Here is a 15,460-nt window from a genome sequence, read left to right as displayed (position 1 = left end):
GGGTTGCAGACACGCGATCAGGACACACCTCAGTCTTCCAAATAGCTGGGACTATAGGCACATGCCACCACACCAGGCTATTTTTTAAAAAATTATTTTAGGCCGGGCGCGGTGGCTCAAGCCTGTAATCCCAGCACTTTGGGAGGCCGAGGCGGGCGGATCACAAGGTCAGGAGATCGAGACCACAGTGAAACCCTGTCTCTACTAAAAATACAAAAAATTAGCCGGGCGCGGTGGCGGGCGCCTGTAGTCCCAGCTACTCAGGAGGCTGAGGCAGGAGAATGGCGGGAACCCGGGAGGCGGAGCTTGCAGTGAGCCGAGATCGCGCCACTGCACTCCAGCCTGGGCAACAGCGTGAGACTCCGTCTCAAAAAAAAAAAAAAAAAAAAAAAAATTATTTTAGTAGAGATGAGTTCTCGTTATGTTGATCACACTGGTCTCGAAATCCTGAGCTCAAGTGATACAGCTGCCTCATCCCCACAAAGTGCTGGGATTAAAGGCATGAGCCACCACATCCAGCCTTGTACATCATCTTTTTGATGATAACCAATCTAGAGGGTGTGAAGGGGTAATTCATTGTGTGGTTTTTTGTTTTTTTCTTTTTTTGCTTTTCCCTAAAAACTAGTTATGCTGAACATCTTTTCGTGTGTTTACTGGACATTTATATAACTTCTTCACAGAAATGTCTATTCGAATTCTTTGACTAATTTTTAATTGGGTTTCTTTTTTTTATCTTTTTATTATCAAGTTATTTCCATATTCTGTATATTAAACTATTAGATAGTATAAGATTGCAAATATTTTCTCCCATTCTGTAGGCACCCCACACACAGTCTTGATTATAGCTTTGACACTGAGTAGTGTAACCATTATTTTTTTAAAATATTTCTTCTGACCCATTCTCTCTCCTCTCCTTGAACTCCAATTACACGCAGACTGCCTGATATTATCCCAGAGGCTCTGTTTTTTCTCTATACCAATTTCCATCTCTCTGTTCACCAAACTGGTAACTTCTGTGGATCTGTCTTTGAGTTCAAAGAACCTTACTTCTGCCATCTTTAATTTGTTGTTAAGCCCATGTAGTAAATTCCTCATTTCAGATATTTTTCTACACAGTTCTACAACTTTGTGACTTTTTTCCTCTTAAGTTACTGAATTTATAATAGTTGTTTTAATTCATTTTTCTGGTAGTACCAAGATGTGGATTCTCTTAGGTCAGTTTCTATTGAGAGTAAATTTTTTTTTTATTTGATATGGACCATATTTTCTTGCTTATTTGCAAGTCGAGTAGTTGTGGATTGTATGGTGGACACTGTGAATAATATGTTGTAAGGATTCTAGATTATATTGTCTTCCTTTAAAACGCTAAGTTTTGTTCTGGCTGGCAGTTAATTTACTGGCAGCTCTCCTTAATCCTAAAAAGGCAAGTCCAGAGCAACTCTTACTCTAGGGTTAAAGACTGGCAATAGAGATTGGCAAACTTTCTGTAAAGGATTACACAGTAAATATTTAACACTGTGCAGGTCATACAGTCTCTACTGCAAATACTCAACTAGGCTGTCATAGCCGCAAAGCAACCATAGACAATACGTATATGAATTTCCATGAATGGCTGCATTTCAATGCAACTTTATTTATGGTCATCACTAAATCTATATTTCATGTAATTTTCACATGTTACAAAATATTTTTTTAAATTTTTTTCCAACCACTTAAAAATGTAAAAACTACTCTTACATCACAGGCCATGCAAAAACAGTCAGTGGGCCACATTTGCCAACTCCTGCTCTAATGTATGATCCTTACTCCAAAATCATGGTCTTTCTGGCATCTCAGGTAACTGCTCAGTATGTAGCCAAATGTCTCTCCACTTTGAATGAGCTGGAATCCAACACTTTCCAGCATCATAAGACGTTCAGTATCTTGTTCCACTCTTAACCCTACAACATTCACTCTCTACTAGACCTTGTAGAGTATCAGCTATGCATGTGCAACCCAGGCCTCAGCCAAGCACCCAGGGAGAACATACACATATACTTTGTGCTAAGGCACCCACAGTTTTCAACACGATTGTTTTTGCATATCAGTGTAAATGTTAACACAATGGGAAGGGCCAATAACATCTTGATATTATTATATCATGAAAACAGCTTTGACCTGAAGAATCCATTGAAAGGGTTTCAGGAAACTGACACATAGAAGGATCTCCACATTTGTTGAATGAATGAATGAGTGAATAAATAAACAAACAAGTAGACAGCTATAATGTATTTTAATCTAGATTTCAAAGTATTTTAGAGTTTATTTTTAACACACAAAAAAATCTAATAATTGGAATTATTTTCCAACATTAACAGAGAAGACTCATTAGGCAATATAGCACCCCTACCCTTAATATGTTTGAAGTATTTTTATCTCCACACCTCTCTAAACTTAAAAACTGTTGTATATGCAAGCATTCCTTGCTTTGCATGTAACATGGTGAGTGAAATTCATGCATACCAGCACTATGTGCTCCATCTATACTGTTCTTTGGTAACTAAGGTGTTTAATAATATGGTATTGTGCAAAGCACATTATTATAAATGTACATGGAAATAAGCTCTAATGACCCACAAACTCAAATTCAGTAAAACAGGAAGGAAAACCATCATAAGAAGAATGAGCACCCTTTGGGCAGTAACTATGAATGGACACTCCTGACGGGAAAGAAACTCAGACACGTAAATGACTTTTTCAAACTCTACATGCCTCTCTCCAGTAAAATATAGGAGATCAGGTGGATCACTTGACTTGAGGTCAGGAGTTCGAGACCAGTTCAAGTACCTGAGACCGACATGGTGAAATCATTGCTATTTGAGAATGAATCACTGTTCGTGATCAACTAATATAAGAGACCGACATGATGGAATCATTGCTATTTGAGAATGAATCACTGTTTATGATCAATTAACGTAAGCGTTTCCAATCACAAAAACCAAATGTGTTTGTGAATTGGGGGTCAGGAACAGAGCAGAAGCAAGGTGGCTAAGGGAATGAGGGACCAGCACTTCACAAACTATTGAGACAAAATTAGGTCACACTAAATTCAGTCTGGTCTTAAAAACTACAGGAATGAACATTTCTCAAAACAGAGGTAGATCAAATCTTTGGAATTCCATCTCCTAACCCTTCTCTTAATTCGATCAAAATAGCCTTAGAATTACTCAACAGTATTAGGTTGTCCCCTCTGTACTTCCATATCCACATCTACATGCAGGATTTCTCTTGTTCCTAGTTGACTTTTAAAAATTAACACCAACTTTCAAAACTTTCATAAATTTTATTTTTTATAGAGGCAGCGTCTCACTACATTGCCCAGGCTGGTCTTGAACTCCTGGGCTCAAATGATCCACCCACCTCAGCCTCCCAAAGTGCTGGGATTACAGGCGTGAGCCACTAAGCCTGGCCCAAAAACTCGTAAATTTTAAACAGTGTATTCAGCACTAATAAAGAAAATCAGTTCATACATTAAAAGTGTAAGTGTTTCTGCCAAGAGTTAGAAAAAAATTGAAAAGTATCTTATAGACAAATACTAATCAAAGTTTAGCAACTAAAAGAGTGTCATGGGAAAAGAAAGAAATAACTTCACTTCAAAAGAAAATTCTACTCGAAGTCTGTTTACTATGTATCACAAATGGGACAAAGGAGAAATGCAATTTACTATACCTTAAAATGTACTGTGATGTTCCAAGGAAGAGCTGAACTTGATGCAAGAAGATCAAATAGTAAACCAATTGGATAATGCCTAAAAAGGAAACAGTATATTTTCAGAAAATAAATATGTAAAGTTATAACTACAACTCCAAAATAAATTTCCAACACATATTTTAACACCAAATGTCAGGCGCTTTAACCACAAATCACAGAAAGGCTACATTCTTTTTTACGTGCCTGGGCTAGTATGATCTACTTTCCAGGCATCAAGTGGTTTCCTTCTAAACACTTCATTCCCATAGAAACCTCAATATGCACAATGGGATTGTGGGCAAAGGCATTCTTTATCAGCCGTGTGAACTGTTATGTTGCAGTACTGCTGCATCTAATTGTCATCCCAGTATTCATAAAGGACAGTTGATTTTTGTAAATTTATTTAAATATCTTTTTTACTTTTAGAACTTAAAATTTTTAAAAACTGTAAGAACCAAGATGAGCACCTAAAATGCATGCAAATCACCTATTCTGTGGTTACTATTAACATTATAGCATATAAATTTCCAGTCTTTACCTATACATACATATCTAAATATAGATCAGGACTACCCTTTAAAACTGTACTATAACCTTTTTCACATAATATAATGTCAACATTTTCCCAAGTCACTGAATATTCTTCTGAAACCTAATTCTAAATTAAAAAAAAATAAGTTCCAAAATAAGAGAACATTTCCTAATATAACCATTACTCACAGTGAAGTAAATTACTTAGCAATAAATAAACATGACTAATACAAACGTTGTAGATTTCAATGGACAAACCTTAAGTCATCCTTTTAAAAAGTCTAAAGTAAATGAGCTTACTTGGTTAATCAGAATTAAATAATACGGGTTGAGTATCCCATTTCCAAAATGCTTGGGATCAGAAGTGTTTCAGATTTCAGATTTTTTTTTAAAATTCTGGAATATTTGCATCATATTCTTGCCATTTGAGCATCCCAAATCTGAAAATCTGAAATGCTGGAATGAGCACTTCCTTTGAGTGTCATGTCAGTGCTATGTTTACCTATGTATGTACAGGTAAATGTACTTAGATTCTGGATTTCAAATTGTGGGATGTGGGATGCTCAACCTGTACTCACAACCAAGGCAAAAATAAAACTACTTGGTGTTATACACAGTCCTGTCTTTATCTGTATCATCTATTAATGAGTTACTCCTAGATTTAAGAGCTGCAAAATTTGAAATCACATCAAATTTATCTCAAAATGAGTAACTGTGACCAAGATTCAAATGTCAGTTAATATTATTTATGCTTGTGCTACTCTGGGCACAATGCCTATGGGATAGCCCTGCTCTGCAAGGAGCAGTACATTTGCTTATATATAAAACATATATATATGTTTATATATATAATTGTATATATATAATTTATGCTTGCTTACTTGTACATAATTATGGGAAAGTCATCAGTTTCTAGAGATCAAGTATTTATTTGGTAGGAACTTAGGATGGGCCAGGTACAGTAACTCAAGCCTGTAATCCCAACACTTTGGGAGGCCAAGGCGGGTGGATCACTTGACTTGAAGTCAGGAGTTGCAGACAGTTCCAGTACCTGAGACTGACATGGTGAAACTCTGTCTCTACCCAAAAATACAAAAAAAAAAAAAAAGAAAAAAGAAAAAAAAAATTAGCCGGGCATGATGGCACACAGCTGTAGCCCAGCTACTCAGGAGGCTGAGGTGGGAGAATCTCTCGAGCCCGAGAGGTAGAGGCTGCAGTGAGCCAAGACTGCGCCACTGCACTCCAGCCTGGACGACAGAGTGAGGCCTTGCCTCGAGAAAAAAAAAAAAAAAAAAGAATTTAGGATGAATGCCCTGTTGGTAAAAATAAAACAGTGGGGGTACTTTTAGTCTTATATACATTATATCTCTTAATAAGAATCCTTAAATTTCTCTCTAATCAATCCTTTCATATCCAGAAAATAATACTGAAGAAAACTATAGAACCAGGAAAAACTCTCACCTCAGTCAAAACCTAAAAAAAATATATATACACACACACACACACACACATATATATATACATATATAGCACTATAGACAAGTCATAGATTTAATCCAATTCTGATCCTTCTCTCTGAAGTATTAAAATTGAACAAACTCTAAAATAATACCTCATACTTTTACAAAACAGACCCTTTAACGTCTTCGATTTATTTTTTTTTAGAATATCTCTCTTAGGTATCTGCAACAGGGTTAAAGATGAATGTAGGCACTTAACTGAAGTTTTATTTACTTGGATTTCATTAAAAAGACTTAAAATTTCAAAAGTGACACCATATTGCTTTCCAGATTCTAAACAGCACTGAAAATACAATTACAAAGAACTCCACTAAGCAAAATAAAGAGTCAATCTATTAGATAAGATTCACTTGAGATCACATAAAACTACTACAATCCAGTGTTTTACATATTCCCTGCCATTAACAAATATGTGAAACACTTTTGTAAATTTGTAAGCAAATTCTAAACCAAATATCATATCTTAAAGTAATCTATAATATAAAATCAAGTTTGTTTTTTTTTTTTTGAGACAGGGTCTTACTCTGTAACCTGGGCTGGAGTGCAGTGGTGCAGTCAGAGCTCACTACAACCTTGACCTCCTGGGCTCAGGCTGGTCTCAAACTTCTGGGCTCAAGCAATACTCCCACCTTGGCCACCCAAAGTAATGAGATTATAGGCATGAGCCACTGTGTCCAGCCCAAATAACTTTTAAAGGAAATATCTGGATAAGAATACAAGTTAAACATAAGACTCAATCATCAATTATTTTTTACCCTCAATATTTAAAAAATGAGAAAACTGTAAATACACAGAATCTTGAACAAAGTCCATAATGAATAGCTGCTGAATGCATAAATCAAAGAAGTCCACAGACTAACCCTAGGTACAACATAAAGATCCAATGGAGCCAATTTTAGGTTCTGAGTTTCTTTTTTGAGCAGTTCCAACTATTTTAATGATTGATACTTCATGACTTTTATTCACTCTTAAAGGTATTCCAAAGAACAGAAAAAACTCACTTTAAAAAAAAAAAGATAAAACTTACTCCATGTAGTAATTACTATATGGAGCCACTGGACCCTTTTATAAATCTAAGATATATTTTAGGGTCTTACTGATTTTATTGTTTCCTATACATTTTACTATTTCATCACTCTGGAACTTATTTCATCATTATTTGTCAATTATTCCCAATAAGAGACTAAAACAGTAAGAAATTGAAAAAATAACGTGATGCCTAGAAGGATGATAGAAGAATGTACCCTTCTTTCATTTTCTTACTGTGTTGCCTAAAGTATTGAAACATCTTTCAAGAAAGTGTAAAACAAGAATGCAGGCTAGGCTGGGTACAGTGGCTTACATCTGTAATCCCAGCACTTTGAGAGGCTGAGGCGGGTGGATCACCTGAGGTTAGGAATTCAAGACCAGGCTGACCAATATGGTGAAACCCCATCACTACTAAAAATACAAAAACTAGCTAGGCGTGGTGGCATGCACCTGTAGTTCCAGTTACTCAGGAGGCTGAGACAGGTGAATTACTTGAACCCGGGAGGTTGAGGTTGCAGTAAGCCAAGACTGCGACACTGCACTCCAGCCTAAGCAACAGAGAGAGACTCAGTCTCAGAAAAAAGAAAAAAGAAAGCAGACCCCATTCTGGAATCAGTTTTTAGCTATCATTAACACAGTTGAAAATTCCAAATTTCTCATTTTCTACCTATAATGGCAGAGAAAAAAACTTGACAGAGGAAGATGTTTCACAATTATTAGACAAATCAGGACAAAAAGGAAAGAGAAACAGCAATACTCTGGACTTTAATGACAATAGTGAAATTGATCATTTAAGTGAAATCTCAAACTCTGAGTCTTTAGACGATATCAAATTTTACATAGCTCAAGAACTAATAGAAGAACAATATATTTCTAAGGACAAAAAGGAACGTATGATAATCTTAACAGCTTAGTCATCAACAGAAAAAACTTCATTACATGATATTTTACGACAAAAACCTGGACCATTCCATTTTACTAAAAGAACGTGTGACAATATTATTTCGTCTTTTATGTTACTTATAAACTCAAATTTCTTTGATAGTGGGCAAATGCAAAAGGTCTATTTATATACAAAGAAGACTGAAGGAATTAGATCACATAGAAATGAAAAAAAGTACTAGACTGCTCAGTCTAATTGGTGTTGATTCACATAAAAAAGAAAATATTTTGTAATGAAATCATGAGCTGGCAAAGGGTTTATAGATTTCTTCAAGTATTATTAACACTATTAGAAGCAAGAAGGGCCAGAAGTAATAAGCCAGAACCTCTCAGAGGTATATTTGTACATATAAAAATTAATGAGCAATTGGTTGCATTCAGGGGATGCTGACCATTTTAGATACCTTTAAAACTAGAAAAATATGAAATGAAAATGTAAATCTGTGTATTTAAACCTGTATTAAAATTTCTAATAAAGTTGTTATACACTATTCCTTTATTCTAGCTTCTCTAAATTATTTGGAAACTGACTTAAATACATATATTATATATTATACATAATAAAAATATTTATATATTATGTATAATAAATATATTATATAACAAAAATATTTTTGTATATTATGTAAAACAAATATATATTACATATAATAAAAATATATTTATTATATATAATAAAAATATATATTATATATATAATAAATATATATATTTTTTTCTTAAATTCATTGAGGCTGGGCATGGTGGCTCATGCCTGTAATCCCAGAACTTTGGGAAGCTGAGGCAGGTGGATTGCTTGAGCCCAGGAGTTCGACACTAGCCTGAGCAACATGGCAAAATCCTGTCTCCACAAAAAATACAAAAAAAAAAAATGAGCCAGGCATGATCTGTACTCAACAGCGTGAGACCCTGTCAAAATCTTTTTTTTGAGAGAGAGTCTCACTTCTTCTCACTCTGTTGTCCAGGATGGAATGCAGTGGTGTTATCTTGGCTCACTGCAACCTCCACCTCCCGGGTTCAAGCGATTCTCCCAAGTAGCTGGGATTACAAGCATGCACCACCACACCCGGCTAATTTCTGTATTTTTAGTACAGATGGGGTTTCTGTTGGCCAGGCTAGTCTTGAACTCCTGACCTCATGATCCACCTGCCTCGGCTTCTGAAAGTGCTGGGATTATGCAATCATCAGCCACTGTGCCTGGCCCTACCCTGTCGAAATCTTAAAACTTTTTATTTCACTGGTCCCAGATGGTAAATGATGATGACTCCTTTGTCTTGGTATATTAAGAATTAAGAGATAAATGTAAACATAGACTTCCTCTAAATTATGTTTAAATTTAAATTAGCTGGGCGTGGTGGCATGCACCTGTAGTCTCAGCTACTTGGGAGGCTGAAGTGGGAGAACTGCTTGAACTCGGGAGGTGGAGGTTGCAGTGAGCCAAGATACTGCCACTGCACTCCAGCCTGGGTGACAGAGGGAGACTCCATCTCCATAAAAAAAATAAATAAATAAAGTACTAACATAAAAACATTCTAAATATTATAAAAATGAATAATCATCCTGTAATGATTTTTTTTTAAATAAAAATGAACCAGAAAAACTTAGGAGTAAAATAACCATTTACTTATTTCTATTGTCAAATTCTATAATTAACATGTGGTTCAATACAAATTTTTATGTTATAATTATTTTCATATAAAGATATTGATTCCAAACAAATATGCTATCTGAATTCACTGGTTCCCAGATTGCTTATTTCTGATGAATCTATTGATATTCAAGAAAATCTATAAAAGAAAACAGAACTGGCAAAAATTAAAGGTATTGAGTTTCTTTAATCTTATTTACATTAAGGATTTCAAAAGTACTAATTTGTACAACTCTTCTAAACAGATATTACATACAGTTTTGTGAGGAGGTTTCTAACCCACAACACAGAAACCACATACACCATAAGTAAATCATAATGTAACTATTGGCTATTATGTTGCTACTTCTGCCATCTAACTTAAACTTAATAGAAAATGAAGTAATAAGGATTTGAACCTGGAATACAGTCCGCCCTTGGTATGTGTGGGGGATTGGTTCCTGGACCCAGCTGGATAGCAAAATTTGCAGATGCTTAAATCCCTTATATTAAATGGCACAGTATTTGCATATAACCTACATACATTCTCCTGCATACTTTAAATTATTGCTAGATTACTTATAATATCTGTTACAATGTAAGTGCTATGTAAATAGTTGTTAAACCATATTGGGCTTTTTGTGGTTTCATTCTTATTGTTGTATTTTAGTTATTGCTTTTTCCCCCAAATATTTTCAATCCATGGTTGGCTGAATCCATGGATGCAGAACCCATGGATACAGAACACCAACTCTTATCCAGAACTGTATTTTCTGTGTAAATAAGAGGATCCAACTAGCTAAAGGCTCAATGTATTGCCCTACAGAAAATGACTGCATGAGAATAGTATTAGGTCTATTTTTACACTTTATTTTTTTTCTTCTTTACATTGCTCTTGTCTTCCATATTCAATTCTCAAAATGAATATATTTTAATATTTCTTTGCTTTTTCTTTTTTTATTCATTACTCCATTTATATGTGTGTTATGTGTGCATGTGTGCACATTGGCACATGGTGTAGCAATAATGGATATTCTCAGAAGGAACATGATTCTAGTCTAAATATCTGTACTCAGATAGCAAACTAATACAAGTATTCTAAAATCAGCACTAAAAGAATTTTCCCTGTACTGGAGAAGTACTGCCCAAGTTCATGTCACGAAAATAAATGCCTCCTATTCGGAAAGTTGCTGCATTCTGATTCACTGGAAACAGAATTACATTTCATTGTAACTGCAAGCATGTAACTACAAATGCAAACCAAAGTAATTTGATGATTGCTGTGAATACTGACTTACACTATATATGGGACAAACATAAACAACTATAGAGTAGCAATGTGTTTCACAGCTTTTTAAGTTTATTCTTATATATGAAAAAGTTCAAAAATAATGAAGGGATACCATATATATAAAATGCTATGTAAGTCACATTTCAAAAATCTAGTTTACAGAATATTGTTAACCCCTTTATGCCTAGTGTTCCATTATTGGAACACTAAGCCTGTGGGAGTTATGTAAACTGTTCAAGGTCATTGACAAGGTCTGATTTCTCACACATAAAAAATTGTAACCTCCTGCATAAATGGGTTAAGTTCCAGAAATTCACAGCCTTAAAAAGACTGGAAATAAGACAGAAGAATCTATTAGCATTTATGATTAAAATGTTAAATGTTTTTTAAAAAATTATACACACGTTTTCACTAAAGCATTTTGCTAAAATTTACTTTTGAAATCACAAAGAGCATTAAATTCTGAGTCATTTTATCACGTCTGTGTTTAAGATCAACGTCAATACAGCCATGGGACGTTTAACAACATGGATATGTTCTGAGAAATGCATTGTTAGGCAATTTCGTTCACTGTTCAAACATCACAGTGTACTTACACAAACCTAGATGCCATAGCCTACTACATACCTAGGCTATGTGGTGTAGCCTAATGTTCCTAGGCTATAAACCTGTACAACACGTTACTACACTGAATATTCTAGACAACTGTAACACAGTAAGTACGTACGCATCTAAACATAGAAAGGATACTGTAAAAATACAGAATTATCATCTTCTGGGACCACGATCCTAAATGCGGTCCATCATTGACCAAAATTATGCAGCCCGAGTATATATTTTTTTACAATTCAAAAAGTAATTTCAGCTTCTTCCTTTCACCACCTGTCCTGAAAGTAAGTCAATTTGCACAGAGTAAAACTTCCCACTAAAGTTATTTATTTTATAGTTGACAAAATGAGAAGCTTTTTCTCAATTTTGTGCTTGAAGGTCTAAGATCTAAACCAAAATTAGGGTTTACTTACAAAGTATTCTTCAGAAAGACCAAGAACTGTTCTTTTAAATTAATTCTAATATAAAAGTAACAAATATAAAATGTGAACACCAGTTGTGGTAATAAGACACTTCACCCCTCAAAATGCAATGTTAGAGCACCCTCTGCTGACTAACATCTGTCTGAAGAAAGAGACTCTATTTTGAGTTAGGCCGGCACTTTCCATTTCCCATGTAATTTTTAAAAGCTAAAGATACAAAGATAAAGCTCTAATCAGACCAAACCTCCTTGTAAGCTATCTACAAATCAACAACAACAAATGTATGGAGTATTCATTATAAGTACACCACTGTTCTTAAATTTTTTAAATTCTAATTCAGACAAACTGACATAAGCTATTAGAGAGAACAGACAAGATGGGAGAAAAGTTTTTAAACAAAATGTTAGCAGGTGTGGTGAAAAGAGCCCTGAACTGATACTCTCAAAATCTGGGTCCTAACTTACCTATTTGAGCAAGTTATTTTACTTATTTGAGTCTCGGTTTTCTAAATAAAAGCAAGGGGCAAATTTAAATTCATTCATTCCTTCACTGAGCAAACATTTGCTTATCCCCTCCTATGTGCTACTGGTTAAAGTACAAAGAAAGATGATCCAAAATCTGAACCTTTTCTAACACTGACACGATGCTCAAAGAAACTGCTTATTGAAGCATTTTGTATTTCCAATTTTCAGATTTGGAATACTTTAAGTATATAATACGAACATTCCAAAATCTGAAAAAATCTGAAATCTGAAACACTCTGGTCCCAACCATTTTGGATAAGGGATACTTAACCCATATTAATTCACTTAATTCTTCAAACTTACAGAAGTACAAGGTACCATTATTATTGCTGTTTTACAGATAAGAAAACTGAGATACAAAAAGGTCAAATAGGGCCAGGTACGGTGGCTCACGCCTGTAATCCCAGCACTCTGGGAGGCCGAGGTGGGTGGATCACGAGGTCAGGGGTTTGAGACCAGCCTGACCAACATGGTGAAACCCCATCTCTACTAAAAACACAAAAATTAGCTTGGTGTGGTGGGCGGGAGCCTGTAATCCCCACTACTCAGGAGGCTGAGGCCGGAGAATTGCTTGAACCCGGGAGGCGGAGGTTGCAGTGAGCCCAGATTGCGCCACTGCACTCCAGTCTGGGCAAAAGAGCGAGACTCCATCTTAAAAAAAAAAAAAAAAAAAAAAAGGTCAAATAACTTGCCCAAGGTTATACCACTAGTAAGTGATGAAACTGGGATTTGAAATCTGGTTTCTGACTCCAGAGTCAGCATCCTTAATAACCATTATGTTACAATATACAGTTATAACATGACAAGAATATAGAAAGTACACATATAGTGTAGAGATGGCACAAAGGTAGAAATGATCACTTTGGGCTAAAAAGAACCATAAAAAAAGGTCACAGTTAAGCTAGAAGTATGAGCTAAAGGAGGGAATACATGAATGAATAATTACAACCGAAACAAAGGATGCTAGAAAGAGCAAAAATGATTTATCAAAGAAGATGAGCAAAGGAACAGAAGCCCAAAACATTATCCAATATTCATTAAAACAAGTAGCTTAGTACACCTGGAAAGAAGTGGGATCATGGACAACCTTACACACACATCATGCTTTCGTGTTTGGCTTTACACTGTAGATGATAAGTCATCAGAAAAGGGTTCTTGAGGAGAATAACAACGTTAGATCTGCATTTCAGAAAGAAAATTATGGCACTGGGGAAGACAAACTAAAAGTAATAGTATTAAAAGCAGGAAGACAAATTAAGAGGTTACTAAAACAATCCATATGAGAAATCAGATGCGTCTGAATCCCAAAAAAACAAAGCAGGGAGTTTAAGGCATACTTAGAAGACAGAATCAGAATCCAGAGGCTGGATGATAAGGGAATCAAGAGTGGAGATGAACATCAACAAATTTAAAAGATCCAAAATTACAGTGCACTCTTTTTTTACTACAATAGACTCAAACTAGAAATTAATTAAGGTAACAGAAAAACCACTAAATGTGGAAATTAAACACATTTCTAAAAAAAAAAAACTAAGGTTCCAAAAGAAAGCCTCAAAAGAAAATTTTAAAAACACATAGACCTGAATGAAAACAAAAACAGAACATATCAAAATTTATGAACTACACTAAAGCATGGCCAAAATAGACATCTGTAACACTAAATGCTTGTACAGCATTGTGAGTGTAATTAACACTACCATGGTTAAGATGGTAAATTTTGTTACATGCATTTTACTACAATTTAAAAAAAAATTAAGGTAAGAACTCAAAAAAATAACCTAAGTTCCTTTTCAAGAAACTAGAAAAAAATAACAAAACCAAAGCAAGCAGAAGGAATAAAATTATTAAAAACAAAAAACAGAAACCAACAAAATCGGAAATTTTTAAAAGTAGAGAAGAATCCATAAACACAACACTGGCTCTTCAAAAAAAATAAATAAAATTGGTAAACCTCTAACAAAGCTGAAAAAAATGAAGACAACACTACAGATCCTACATTCATTCACTGATAAGGAAATACGATAAACAACTCTATGTTTATAAATTCAACAACTTAGAAAAAAACGAACCAACTCCCCAAAACCCATAAACTACCAATACTCAGTGAAGAGGAAATAGGCAAGCTGAGTAGATCTATATATATATCAAAGAAATTGAATTGGTAATTAAAATGCTCCCCAGGAAGAAACCTCCAGACCCAAGTGGTTTCACTGGAGATTTCTATCAAACACTTAAAGAATTAACAGCATTTTTACACGATCTTTTCCAGAAAATACATCAGAACAGAACACTTCCTAACTCAGTTTATAAAGCCAGTATAACCCTAATACTAAATCAGACAATCGAAAAAATAGAAAAATACAATCCCTCTCATGAACATAAGACACAAAAATCCTCAACAAAATATTATTTGGCAAACTGAATCCAACAATGTATAAAACTAATTACATTCCGTGACCAATGGGACTTATTAAAGGTATACAAGGTTGGTCCAACATCAAAAATCCACAAATGTCATCTATTATAGCAACAAGCTAAGGAAGAAAAGTGATACAATCATATAATTAGCACAGAAAAGGCATCTGACAAAAATCCAACATCCATTCATGACAATTGTGAACGACTAATATATTCCCCATAAAACTAAGAACCCACAAGATGTCCATTCTCACCACTCTTATCCAAGGAAAAAGAAGAAGAAGAAAAAAGAAGAAGAAAGAAGAAGAAAGAAGAAGAAAGAAGAAGAAAGAAGAAGGAAGAAGAAGGAAGAAGGAAGAAGGAAGAAGGAAGAAGGAAGAAGAAGAAGAAGAAGAAGAAGAAGAAGAAGAAGAAGAAGAAAAAGAAGAGGAGGAGGAGGAAGGGGACGAAGAAGAAGAAATAAAAGGCCTACAGATTAGAAAAATTAATTTCTATTTGCTGATGTCAAGACTGTTTACATAGAAAACCCCAAAGGATCTACCAAAAAAACTCCTAGACCTAGTGTGTGAGTCCAGCAAGGTTGCAGAACACAAAAATCAATCACATTTTCCACATACTAAAAATGAACATTCATGCTCGCTTTGGCAGCACATATACTAAAATTAGAACAATACAGAGATTAGCATGGCCCCTGCACAAGGATGACACCCAAATTTGTGAAGCACTCCATAGCAAAAATTTTTTAAATTATAAAAATAAAAAATAAAGGAACATTCGGAAAACAAAATTAAATTTTCCTCTTTTACAATATATGTGGT

The 15,460-nt window shown here is 34.8% G+C and overlaps 1 protein-coding gene and 1 non-coding gene across 8 annotated transcripts in view; one reads left to right on the top strand and one right to left on the bottom strand.

The window, feature by feature from the left end:
• The window catches only part of LOC105478775 (autophagy related 5), a 137,266-nt gene that overhangs the window by 100,861 nt on the left and 20,945 nt on the right, over window positions 1-15,460 (bottom strand). For all 7 annotated transcript variants that reach the window (XM_071096667.1, XM_071096666.1, XM_011736407.2 and 4 more), the window contains one exon: window positions 3,709-3,787. In XM_071096667.1, coding sequence (XP_070952768.1) covers window positions 3,709-3,787 — 79 coding nt within the window. The remainder of the gene's footprint in view (window positions 1-3,708; window positions 3,788-15,460) is intronic.
• LOC112426107 (U6 spliceosomal RNA) lies at window positions 15,275-15,386 on the top strand. The gene has a single exon (XR_003017376.1). It is a non-coding gene; the product is annotated as a U6 spliceosomal RNA (small nuclear RNA).

This window comes from Macaca nemestrina, chromosome 5 (genome assembly GCF_043159975.1).
Source record: "Macaca nemestrina isolate mMacNem1 chromosome 5, mMacNem.hap1, whole genome shotgun sequence".
NCBI lineage: Eukaryota > Metazoa > Chordata > Mammalia > Primates > Cercopithecidae > Macaca > Macaca nemestrina.
Note: the sequence above shows the minus strand (reverse complement) of the source record. Positions and strands in the feature narration are given on the sequence as shown.